General features: G+C 35.0%; 1 protein-coding gene across 13 annotated transcripts in view; it reads right to left on the bottom strand.

Moving 5' to 3' along the window:
- Window positions 1-5606: 5606 nt before the first annotated feature.
- Window positions 5607-11754, bottom strand: part of Pphln1 (periphilin 1) — a 106770-nt gene continuing 100622 nt past the window's right edge. For 12 of the 13 annotated variants that reach the window (XM_046435742.2, XM_046435748.2, XM_046435739.2 and 9 more), the window contains one exon: window positions 5607-7949. In XM_046435742.2, coding sequence (XP_046291698.1) covers window positions 7755-7949 — 195 coding nt within the window. In that variant the 3' untranslated portion in view covers window positions 5607-7754. The remainder of the gene's footprint in view (window positions 7950-11754) is intronic. The other variant, XR_009225980.1, reaches the window with a different exon arrangement.

Genomic DNA, 11754 nt, shown 5'->3' with positions numbered 1-11754 from the left:
GTCATTCTTTTCATTTCCTTATTGTAAGGGTTATATAGATTTCCAAGGGTTTTAGGAAATAAATATTTATTCACAATGATAATGTAACTTTCATATTTTTAAATCCCTATTAGTAAAGCAGAAGACCATCTACAAAGGCAGAAAGGAAAGCAACTGCCTTACACTTCTGTAAAAAAAGTATAGCATGTAGTTGCTAAAAGGTGTGAGTAGATCAAGTTAACCGGAACTTAAAAGTATCTTGGTCAGTCACTGAATTCCGAAACTTGATCCAAGACAAATATTGAGTGTTAAAATTCTGCCTGTGATCACACATGGGGAATCAGAACCCCAAGGGTTGCATTTTCCTCACTTCAGAGCAGTTACTGCAGAACACCACTGCCGGTCCTGGAAAGACACAAAGTCCATAGGAACTCCTTTCTACTCTCATTAAAAGAAAATGATTCCTTATAGGTAAGCACATGCTATTCTCCGCACTCTGCTCTTTAGTCCCTGAGTTCAATCAAAAGTGCCAGAAGTGAAAGGAGAAGTCATTTGCTACCCAATCCTCTTGCTTTGGCTACCAAGCATGGACGTTAAAATGATGATGAAATTAGAATGCGTACCCAAGACTGCTAGATCTCCAGTGGACTCTTGACAACCACTGGAAAGAACCAGTGTTGCTAGACCATCCACTTTTTCAAGAGAAGCCAGGAATCTGAAGTTTTGTGAACTCTCCCAGCTTTTACATGCTAACTACCAACTCAAACATTTTTGAAACACTGCTGAACAGAATGAGCATGGCATCGCAGTTTCTAACCTCTGGGTCATAAATTCAGGGGTCGAAAGCAGACTCCTCTATGCTTAGAGCTGTCTAGGAAGGCAAAACTACTAATAACTGTTTATAGGAATACATGTGTCCCTTTTTTAGATACACAAAGAAGAAAAATTATTGGGATCTTTAAAAACACCTTAAGAGCTTCATTATCGATTCATTGCTAGTGAAACAATTATGATAAATTCTTTTTAATGAGAAGATCACTAATTGCCTAGATTATCTAGTCATTCACTGGAATGCTGTATAGAGGTGTGCAGAAAACATAGTTTTGGGTTTTTTGGGTTTTTTTGTAAACTCTAAACATATTAGAAAGGCTTCTAGGCAAACTGTACCAAGGAGCAGGAATAACTGAATTTTGCAACTGGAAGAATAAAATAGAAGCTTTTCAGAATGTGGAAGAAAAATAGGATACTGGGTATATTGTATAGATTTAGTCACAGGATTAGAAACAACTTACTCTGTTTGAACAGATCCATCTAGCTGGCCAAGTATAACTTTCAGGGATCAATTTTAGCCATAATATTTCTTTTTGAAAGAAAATTTTGCACCTCTGTTGCTGTACATTTACATACGTATGCTGTTATGCCATGTCAACTTTTGAAGTAACTTGCAACCCACTCCCTGAATGCATTTTATTCCAAAGTGGACAGTACCATTAAGAATAAAAATTAGTAGCCTTAATACTAGTGATTTCAGCATTTTTAGGTAACTGAATCAAGCAAGTGATGTTGCTTGATGGCTACTAATCTAAATCCACTCACCACAAAACTGATCTTGCAGAGTGATGCAAAACACTGAACTGCAGGAGTCAGGAGAGATGAGTTAGGAAACCTACCTCTCATTAAGGTTCTGACGGTGTTCATACTGTAATATGAGAGTGGTAGACCAACTCAAAGGTTTCTTTCCAGCTTTAGACTTCTGTGGAGATTAAATTTATTATATTATTGGTCTGAAGAGCCTTCTCAGTATAATGTGTTTTTTCTTTTCTGACTCTTCATTTACCAACATGTTTGTCTGATAAGGATCCCTGAAAGAATGATCCCCACTCCTTCCTCTATCACCAAGACCATGGCTTAAGGGAGCTGGGAGTTTTAAGAGGGTTGGGTGTATGTGTGTGTGTAATTAATACTTGAGATTCTGAGTAAGAGGATAATCTAAATAATGAAATAGAAATTCAGGCATGGGGACTGGGGCTGTAGTCAGTAGCAGAGTGCTTGCCTAGCATGTGTGAGGCACTGTTCAATCCTCAGCACCACATAAAAATAAAAACAAATAAAAGAAAAAAAATTCAGGCATGGTTATCTCCCTTTCAGTGCATATGCTTAAGGTTGGCCTTATCTCTATTAAGTAGACAGTTTGGAAGCTGGATAGAGTATGAGAATAAAGTAATTTTCTCCACGTCATTCTCTCCAATTACCAGGAGAAAAAGAAAGAAAGAGGGCTTCTTTTGGCAACAGTTAGTCTTGAATCTCTGAACATGGAAGCAAAGATCAAAAGGTGTTAACCATATTAAATGAATCCTGAATCCTACACATTTAATTACCAGGTTTATTCCACTGAAATGAATTCTCAAACTTCACCATGAGTCCTGATGCAGCAGTTACAGATTGTGGGTCCTGGGCTGTTTGGGGCTGCATGCCCAAATGTGTTTCCTGAAGTAGCTCCAAAGTCATAAGAACCAATATGGAAGTTAGTAGCGAGTGAGGATAAAGTGAAAAACCAGTAGAATCTACTGAACTAGGACTTTGTTTTTTGTAAAGTTATTAGTTTTATACATAGCCCATTATAATTATATTACACATGAACTTCACATATCTCAAATAGCTAGTCTGTGCTGAAGGCAAGATTTGAACCTAACTCTGAACGACCACTAAGCTTTTTCTCCTTTAAAAACACTAAACTTAGACTGGAAACTCTACGTAAGACACTGGCCACTCGCTATATAGACCTGGGAGGTCATAACTTCTGTAGTCCTTAAGACCAAAATCCTCATTGGTCCTGAGTTTGATCCCCAGCATTGGGGGAGAAAAATCTTAATTGGTAAAGAATTCCATATGAACGTACTTTGTTAGTTACAAAACACCAGAATGGTGATTCTAACCTTTTTCAGATAGTGCAATAAGAAAAATATGATGCTTCTCAGAATTCTATAAAATAGTATATTAAACCTAAAATAAATGCATTTTAAGCAACATCCAATATGGCATGCTATATTTTACTCTACAGAAGTAACAGCAAGTTTTCTTTTAATTAATGGGTAAAAAAAACCCTTTAAAAACCTAAGACCATTTTAGTGATAATAATCTAGCATTAGAACACCATCAATCCAGGAAAAGAGTTCAAAAAACAGTATGATATAGAAACAGGCTGTTCCTCCTGTTATATAAATGTACACTAGATTGTAACAATCATATGTCACTTGTCATTTAAATACAGCTTGAAACTGAGAAGTCTGGATTGGCAAAGCCTTTTATACAATCAATCAGCTCTCATTACCCCAAGATCAATCAGTACAACAAAAATGCAGCCTGCTCAGGGCCAACTTCAGTCAAACTAACTTTTGGATGTAATTTGACAAAAATGAGCAGTGAGTCTGAGTAAAACATGAGCTGTTTTAATAGGAAACCAAATAATAATGTGTCTTAAAGAATAAAAATGTTTATTCTGCTCTCATTAACAGTTCAGTACTCCATGTAGTCATGGAGTGATCCAGGTTCCTTCCATATTATGGATCCACAAAGAAAAGAAAAAAAAAAAAAGAACAATGTTACATTACGTTGCTACCTCTCTTGGGAAGGGATAAAAGAGTACCTCTAATGTCTAAGAGTCACAGTCTAGAGCAGTACTCCCCTTTCAAATTCCACAAGACAGAACTTACTTCATACACCTAACTACGATGAGGACATGGCAAATCCAGTCATTTGGCAGTTATATGATTCAGTATTAACTCTATTACAATGGAGAATGGGCAAACAGATGTTGGTAACTACCTTAATTACTGGTACACGCCCATTCCCATTTCTTGTTCACCTGATTGGATAACACAAGTGGTCTGAGAGTTGGAAGGAAGGACATGAAAAATCTGCACCTTGGTCTGGCGAGCAAAATGTGGGCATTACTCCCAGAGCACCATACAACAGCCCAAGCAGTTAAAGCTGAAAAGCCAACTGGCTGCCTGCAACATAGAATGCTGCCCACTATTATCCTTTAGAGACAATCATCATTCCCCCAAAATTATAGCCAAAAAACTGTCAGAGCCTACCTTGGAGTTTAGAATCGGTTACAGCAAACTGTGGAGTGAAGCTGAAATCAGAATCTATTTGGCAGAGTGTAGCAGAGTCCTTCCTAAGGGGATCTGGTCTTCCCTTCCTTCCAGAGGTTCTGTATCTGTAAACTGGCTCAGGGCTGGGAGGTGATTGAGAGCTATGAGAAATTAACATTTTTGGCAAGAATACTACATATATATAATGTTTTCAAATTTCACTCAACTACAAGAGGTAAAACTATAAAATGTTCAAAATCCCTCAATTCTGCTCTCAATCTACCTTTTCCCAAAGAAGGGGAGAAAATATAATCATTCATTCCTTAACTCTCTGCAGTCTATAGTTGAGACAGATCCCTAAAACAGAAGACAGATTAACAAAAGAACAAGCAAGTTTATTAACACCTACAAAACACAACACGAAAGAGAAAAGCAACTCAAAGCAGTTGTTTAGGAATCTGCCTTAAATAGTATTTTTTGTTTTATATTTTGGTACTGGGGACTTACTCCAAGTGTGCTTTACACTGACTTATATCCCCAGCCATTTATATTTTTTTCAGAGGGTCTCAATAAATCGCTGAGGTTGTCCTCAAACCTAAAATCCTCCTGATACAACCGGTGAGTCACTGAGATTACAAGTGTGCACCACCACATCTGGCCTAAACAGTTAATTTTAACAAAGAAAAATGAAGTTCAGATACATGACAATGGAAAAGTGGCCCCAGGCTTTAGAGGTGGGAAAACTGTGGGAAGATAAATCTATTGAGATTTAGAAAGTCAGCTTAAGAGGGTCATCTCTGAACTGAGAAAAAAAGTTCTGCGTGAGTAATTTACATTCGGGAAGGGAAAGGAGAGAGAGAGAGAGAGAGAGAGAGAGAGAGTGTGTGTAGTGGGTGGGTGTGGGTATAGACTTTTATTCTTTGTGAATCTCTGTCCTGCTTTTAGGCAAACTGAGAAATGGCAGAGTTTCTCTGCATTTTGATTGTCTTCAACTCAAGAATCCTTTATATTTTGGAGAAAAAATATCTTGGTTTCCTTCACCATCTTTATCACCCATCATCTTCAAAGAATTTTAGTCACATAGGCTGATACCATTCCCTCCTGTATTTTGCTACTTCTCCTTTTCTAAGTCTTATTCTTCCAACATCCAGGGTCACACGTTACTTCCTTTGTGAAGGCACCTTTAATTTGACAAACATGAGTACCTATAGCATTTCAAACTGTGCTAAGAACCAGAGTCACATGACAACATGGTCCCTGTCCTCCATGAATTATTATACTGATGTAGGGTTTTATTCCTACTGTACTTGGAAATTCAGGCTCACAATGACAATTGTTAAATACTATTATGCTCAACAACTACTGTTTTCAGATATCAAAAGTCCATTTACCACCAAATTTAACTTCCTCTATCCTGCTGCTGAGTAGGTGAACCGAATAATTAGAAATAGTTTTTTAGCAGAGAGTAATAAAGTTTACATCTTAGCAGAGCAGTTTAAGCCTGATAAAATAAGAGAAAAGACAATCTAATTATTTAAACTTGGTTTCTTTATTTTTTACTTTTAAAATTCACAAAAAGCTTTACAATATCTGCTTTCCCCATGTTGATCATCAAGGCTTTATGGTAAGACAATGAAAATTTTATCACATCAGTTATGTATACTCAAAAACAATGGATAATTTACAAACACATCTCTTTAATCAAGAACATTTTACAAAATACATACTCTGGTACACATCTGAGTTTATCCTATAATTGGACTTTAAAAGGCATTTAAAAAAAGAAAAGAAAAATCCCCAACAAATTTAACACTGACAAGCCTAGCAGAATAATGCTGATAGCAAGCTATAAAGAGCTTTAAATATCAAATGTACTTTGAGGGAAGGGAAAAGGAAGAAATTACCTGTTGAACCTACATTGAAATGCATCTGTTAGTAAGACTTTTCCTTTTAATGAATTTCAACAACTCCTTTGCCTCTGGCAGTTTCTCAGGTTTTATTTTCAAACTTGTGACATCTTAAAGAAACAGAATCCTTGGACTAGAATATTTAAGGAAAAGGAAAACACTGGGGACAGGAGGATATGACATCAGTACTTTCTTCATCTTTCTATGGTAAGTAATAAATCACTATTCACACTAAGGAAGAATATCAGAGATAATAAGTGGAATTTCATTTGGCTTATGTTTTATAAAAGTTAGCTAAGTATAACATCTCAATGGTAAAAATAAAAATTCAAGATAGTCTCCCTTAGGAAACTTAAAAAAAATAAATGTTGCCCTCAATTAGTTTTTAAATTTGTGGAATGGCATAATACATATTTGGAGACACTCATGATAGAATCCATTAAAATTATTTATACTGCTATTTCCTCTTTTAATATAGTCTTGATATACTCTGGGGGAGCTCTTTAGATAGCATATGCACTAAAAATAATGCCAGAACTGAAGTGAGAATAGAGTGGAAATGGAAAGAGGATGGGAGGATAATGAAATGGTTAGTAATAACAAACATGATTTTTAAGGTTTCCTCACTAATGTCACAAAATTATATATTTTGGCTCAATGGCACCACGCTGCTAGAAGTGACCAGGAAATAAGTGGAATATTCTAATGGTCCCAGTTAGGTCTTTAGCTAACTCGTGATTTGGACCGCTCACTGATGAAGGACTGTTGACACAGTCTGGTTGGTAGAGGGTGGCTGTGGGGACTGACTGCCTGTTTTGCTCTGTTTCTTTGAAGGGCTAAGAATCTCTAAAAGTCGGCAGAAAAAGAACTCCTCAGATTACACAGATTAACAAAAGAATAATTTTGTAAATGGCTTAATCATGAGCATGTTATCAATCTCCTTTTTTAAGAAAAAAAAAATCTCCGGTACTCCTCTATATTTTAAATTTTTCCTCTATTGATCAGAAGGTTTTTGAAACAATCTCAACTTTAAAATATCTCTTTATCATTCATCAAAAATTGCCCCATTAGTCTAGTATATGATTTTATTGAAGACTACATGGCAGAGAGAATAGTCAAGAGTTTCTTTTGGAAGAGATACATTGAGTTCATTTACTTGGGGGGAAAAAGGATTTTATGCTAAGGTGTCTCTTGGATATTTTAAGTGCTCTACTATATCATAGAGAATTATTCTCAAACCAAATATTCTCTAAGATACTAATGTACTCAGGATAGGACACATTAACGTATTAGAAGTTATAAAGCCTAAGAAAAACAAGCACAAGTCGATAAAAATCACAACTCAGAATTCAAATATTTCCACATGGTATCTTCACTATGAAATGCAAAAAGACTACTGTTTAAGTGAAATGATCTCTAACATGTAAATTTCACTCCTGTGACCAAATGATCATAAACTGTGGAAGACCATGAGTAAGTACAGAAAGCTACTCCCCAGGACTGCTTTTTCAAAGCTTAAAAAATTAATTGACCATCATTTGGGTGGAGGGATGAGTATGGATTAGGAGGCCTCTACATGTTTAAAAAAGATTCTAATTAAAATATTTTAAGCAGACTATTTTAGATGTTTATTTGATACTGGAAATGTGGTCAACTATCATAAAGTATTTCTCTTCATTACAAAAATTCCATATATTAAGGATTTGAACAATTGGGAAAAAAAAAAAATCTAGAAACATTTTTTCTTTTTTTTGCCTGAGCACTAAATCTTCTAAAAAGGCTCTCCAAAATCTTGAGTAGAAGTATCATAATCTGCAATGAAATGCTTGAGTTCTTCAACACACCGCTCACCTATTTCATGCAAATTCTGCCGCAGTGCAAACTGTATAGACTTTTCTAATGAAGGGTCTTTCTCAATCAGCATTTTTACCACCATCCCAAATGTTTCACAGTCCTGTCGGTAAACCTAGAATGGCAAACCACATTCTGGTTAGCTGAGAGTGAAAATAATTAGACAAACACTTAGTTGATTGAGCTAGCAGAATTACAATGCTGAAATCTTTAAGGGAAAGGCAACAACACAGCAGAACTTCTCCAAGAGTTGTGTGGTTGCTGCTGCCAAGAGGCCACTTAAACCTCTGGCTTGGATATTTGCTGACAATGAGTACAAAAACAGATACAACACATTACTGACTGTACAAGCTTGGAATGGCATTTGTCAGTACTAGATAGGGCAGTCTACTTAAAAGGACCATCAAGCTAGAGATGAGAAGAGAAAAGAACAAAGGCTAGGCAAGGCACATCAGTGGCTTTGTTCATTTATTTGTTTGGAAGAAAACAATTTCTGAGCCCCTAACTTCAGCTTCTTTGAATCATGACAAGATAACAAATTCAACAACATACAACAAACAATAAGAATGCTGAAGTATTGAGCTGAGGTGGTTGAGCTCTTGTCTCACATACATCAGGCACTGGGTTTGATCCTCAGCACATTAAAAAATAAATAAATAAAACAAAGATATTGTGTCCATCTACAACCAAAAAAAAGGAAAGAAAAGAAAAGAAAAGAAAAAAAAAAGAATTCTGAAGTATCTATTGGAAAAAAACTTTTCAAGTTAGACATAGGTAATCATAAGTTCTACAAGGCAGGCCTAAAATCAAAACAGTATGTTAAATACTCCCATGCATGAACATGTTTATACACATGTATGTGTTTATATATATATATATATATAAACATACACATATCATACGCATTATGTATACGTACATTTCTATTTCAATGTATATATCTTACTTCAAAATTTATACATATATTTTATCAGTGGCAATTAGATATTTTTCTGTCCAAAAATTGCTATTTCTTCTACACTAAATGACACTTCCTTAATTTATAGTAAAAAAAAAAAAATACATTTTCGATTTCCATGCTATGTTTTGTACATAATAGTCCATGTCTTTAAGGAAAAATAGTTAAGCCTCCAAAAAAATTATGTGCACTATTAATTATTTGATTTAAAAGACATGTTACAAGGCTGAGGCAGGAGGATTCTGAATTTAAGGCCAGTCTGGGGAATTTAGTGAGAACCTGTCTCAAAATAAAATTTTTAAAAAGGGTTCAAAATGTATCTTAGTGTGAAGCACTTGCCAAACAGTAAGAAGCCCTGGGTTTAATACCAGTACCACATAAATAAGTAAATATTCTGTTACATTATCTTTTATTTTTCTAATGTAACAATATGACATTGTTTGTTCTCCAAAAATGACTTTATTCATTCTGGAAAACTTCAGAAATCATATTTTTATGATTTTTTGATTTTATGTTTTTATTCCTAAAATGGTCACTGCTAGTTGTGGTGGCTACTACTGTTTTTAAATGTCTACAATATTTGCCTAAAAATAGCTATTTCAAGAAGACTGTTGAACATTTTCTTGGGGTATGGGGCGACTGAACCCAGGGGCACTATACAACTGAAATATATCCCCAGCCATTTTTATTTTGAAACAAGGTCTTGCTAAATTGCCCAAGTTGGCCTCAAACTTGTGATCCTCTTGCCTCAGCCTTCCTATTAGCTGGGATTACATGTGTCACCGTGCCCAGCAAGACTGTTTAATTTTTGCCTCTCACTTTCAGGTTGCTAAATTTTACTAAAATTATTTCCATGCTGTTAAACAATTCAAAAGTCCCAAAGAAATTTAAAGGACAAGTTTTTCAAATGACCCTCAAATTAAAATACATAAAAACTTTAGCTCCCTTCTCAGCAATATACACACACATTTTTCTCAAGAGCAATGAAATTTACTCATAACTATCAAATTTAATTCAGCAATATAAATCCACAATTTGTTTCAGCTTATTATAAGGTTACATGATCCAGAACTAATATTAACATTCTGATAAACCAACTTAGAAAACAGTATACCATTCAGATAATATCACACATGATGTCAAGGCAATAGAGTACATTATGACTAGTCTAACAAACACTACTGTACCTAAGTCAAGCCAATTCAGTCCCTGTGGAGGAAAGTCAGAATCATGATATTTCACAGTCTTTAGTGGAGGTAAATTCCTTACCAAACCAGTCAGCCCACATAACAACAGCATTTTAACACCAACCACAGGCCTCAGCAGACCACTTTGTGGGTGGCCTAAATTTTACAGACTTTTTTTTTTATAACAGATGTACTAGATGAGGATAATGTTACCTGCAAATTCTTTAACATAAATCTGCTTTTTATCTAAACTGCAACTCTTCATTTATAGCATATCTACAGAACATAAATATGCTACATATTTGCATAAAAAAACCAAAAAATTTTAGACATTTATTTAAACTGTTAACTACTATCACTAAGTGACAAAATACTAATAAACACTTAAGGTTTTTGTTATTTGTGTGTATTTACTATAGGTTTTTTAAGTTTTTCACTGGAAATAGAAAAAAAATTATACACTGGTTAATAAGAACAACCAGAACTATTGTAAATAATATAATTTTCTACTAGAGGAAAACTTTTCTGAAAAGCCTGCTTAAAATGTCCTTGTTGGGCATTAGACAGGAAATAATTAGTTTTTGTTAAAGGAAGACCTCGCCCTCCAACATTTTATAAATACAACTTGAATCTGTCAGAAACCTATTTCCGAAATCTGTTCCACAATAAACTCAATCCCAAAACAGGAAGGGTGTAGTTATCTGTAGGAGAATATGTTTGCTTATGGTCCCTAGCTGGAAATTCATTAATAATCTTCAGATTTGGTATCTACAGGCCACACAGGAAGATTTTTTTGTTGTTGTTGCTGTTTTTGTTGTGCTTGGACTTCATCAAAATGGGAAACAGGTTCAACTATGGGAAAGAAACTTACTTAAATTTGCCAGCATAATGGAAACACTAACCAAATGTGATTTCACAAACTTCTTCGTTGTAGTAGTTAGTTAAGTTAAATTCTTATAAAATACTTTTAGGAACAAAGGAATATGCTAGGATAAACTATCAAGGCTTTTTAGTATTAGTTATGTGTTTGGGTGACTAGAAGAATATCTGATGAAACAAACTCAATGGCAAATTGCTCCATTTAAAATTCCTTGTAATGACATAAAACTTCTGAAATATATCACTTCTATTCCTTACCTCTGTTCCCACAAAATAAGAAACCAAAATAAAGGCAAGATGAGTTGTAAGGAGAATTTTCAGATAAACCATCTTTAATATACATTACAATTCTGGAAGAATAGTTTGAAGGAATAGTGGAGGTTAGAGCTGTACCAATGCAGCCAGCAGCCAATAGCAGCAGAGGCCAAATTATCAAATGAGAATATTTCTTCTATTGTTGGTGACTCATCATTTCAAAGTCATTTCAAAATACTTAAAAGCCTAAAACATATTACTTTGAAAGAAACCATGTTTCCACTTTCAAATATATTGTCAATGCAACCCATATTTATATATATAAATTATATACAAAATCTCCCCCCACACACACACTGAAAATTGATCTCAAGGGTCTCGCACATGGTGGGCAAGTGCTCTACCACCAAGCTACATCCCCAGTCCTTTTTGTTTTGTGACAGGGTCTATGCTAAATTGCCCAGACAGGCCTCAAATTTATGATACTTCTACTTGAGCCTTCCCCAGTAGCTTGGAATACAAGCATGCTACACCCTGCCCAGCTTACACACAGAAAATTGCTGGTAGTTTGCTTAGCAAAATGTTTTTTTCTTCAGATTGTATAAAGTGATTGCCAATCCAAATCAAAGAACATAGTTCAG

This window comes from Marmota monax, unplaced genomic scaffold (genome assembly GCF_021218885.2).
Source record: "Marmota monax isolate L192 unplaced genomic scaffold, Marmota_monax_Labrador192_F-V1.1 WCK01_AAM20220418_F8-fsc00012, whole genome shotgun sequence".
Classification (NCBI taxonomy): Eukaryota; Metazoa; Chordata; class Mammalia; order Rodentia; family Sciuridae; genus Marmota; species Marmota monax.
The sequence above is the reverse complement of the archived record's forward strand: the minus strand, read 5'-3'. Positions and strand labels throughout refer to the sequence as shown.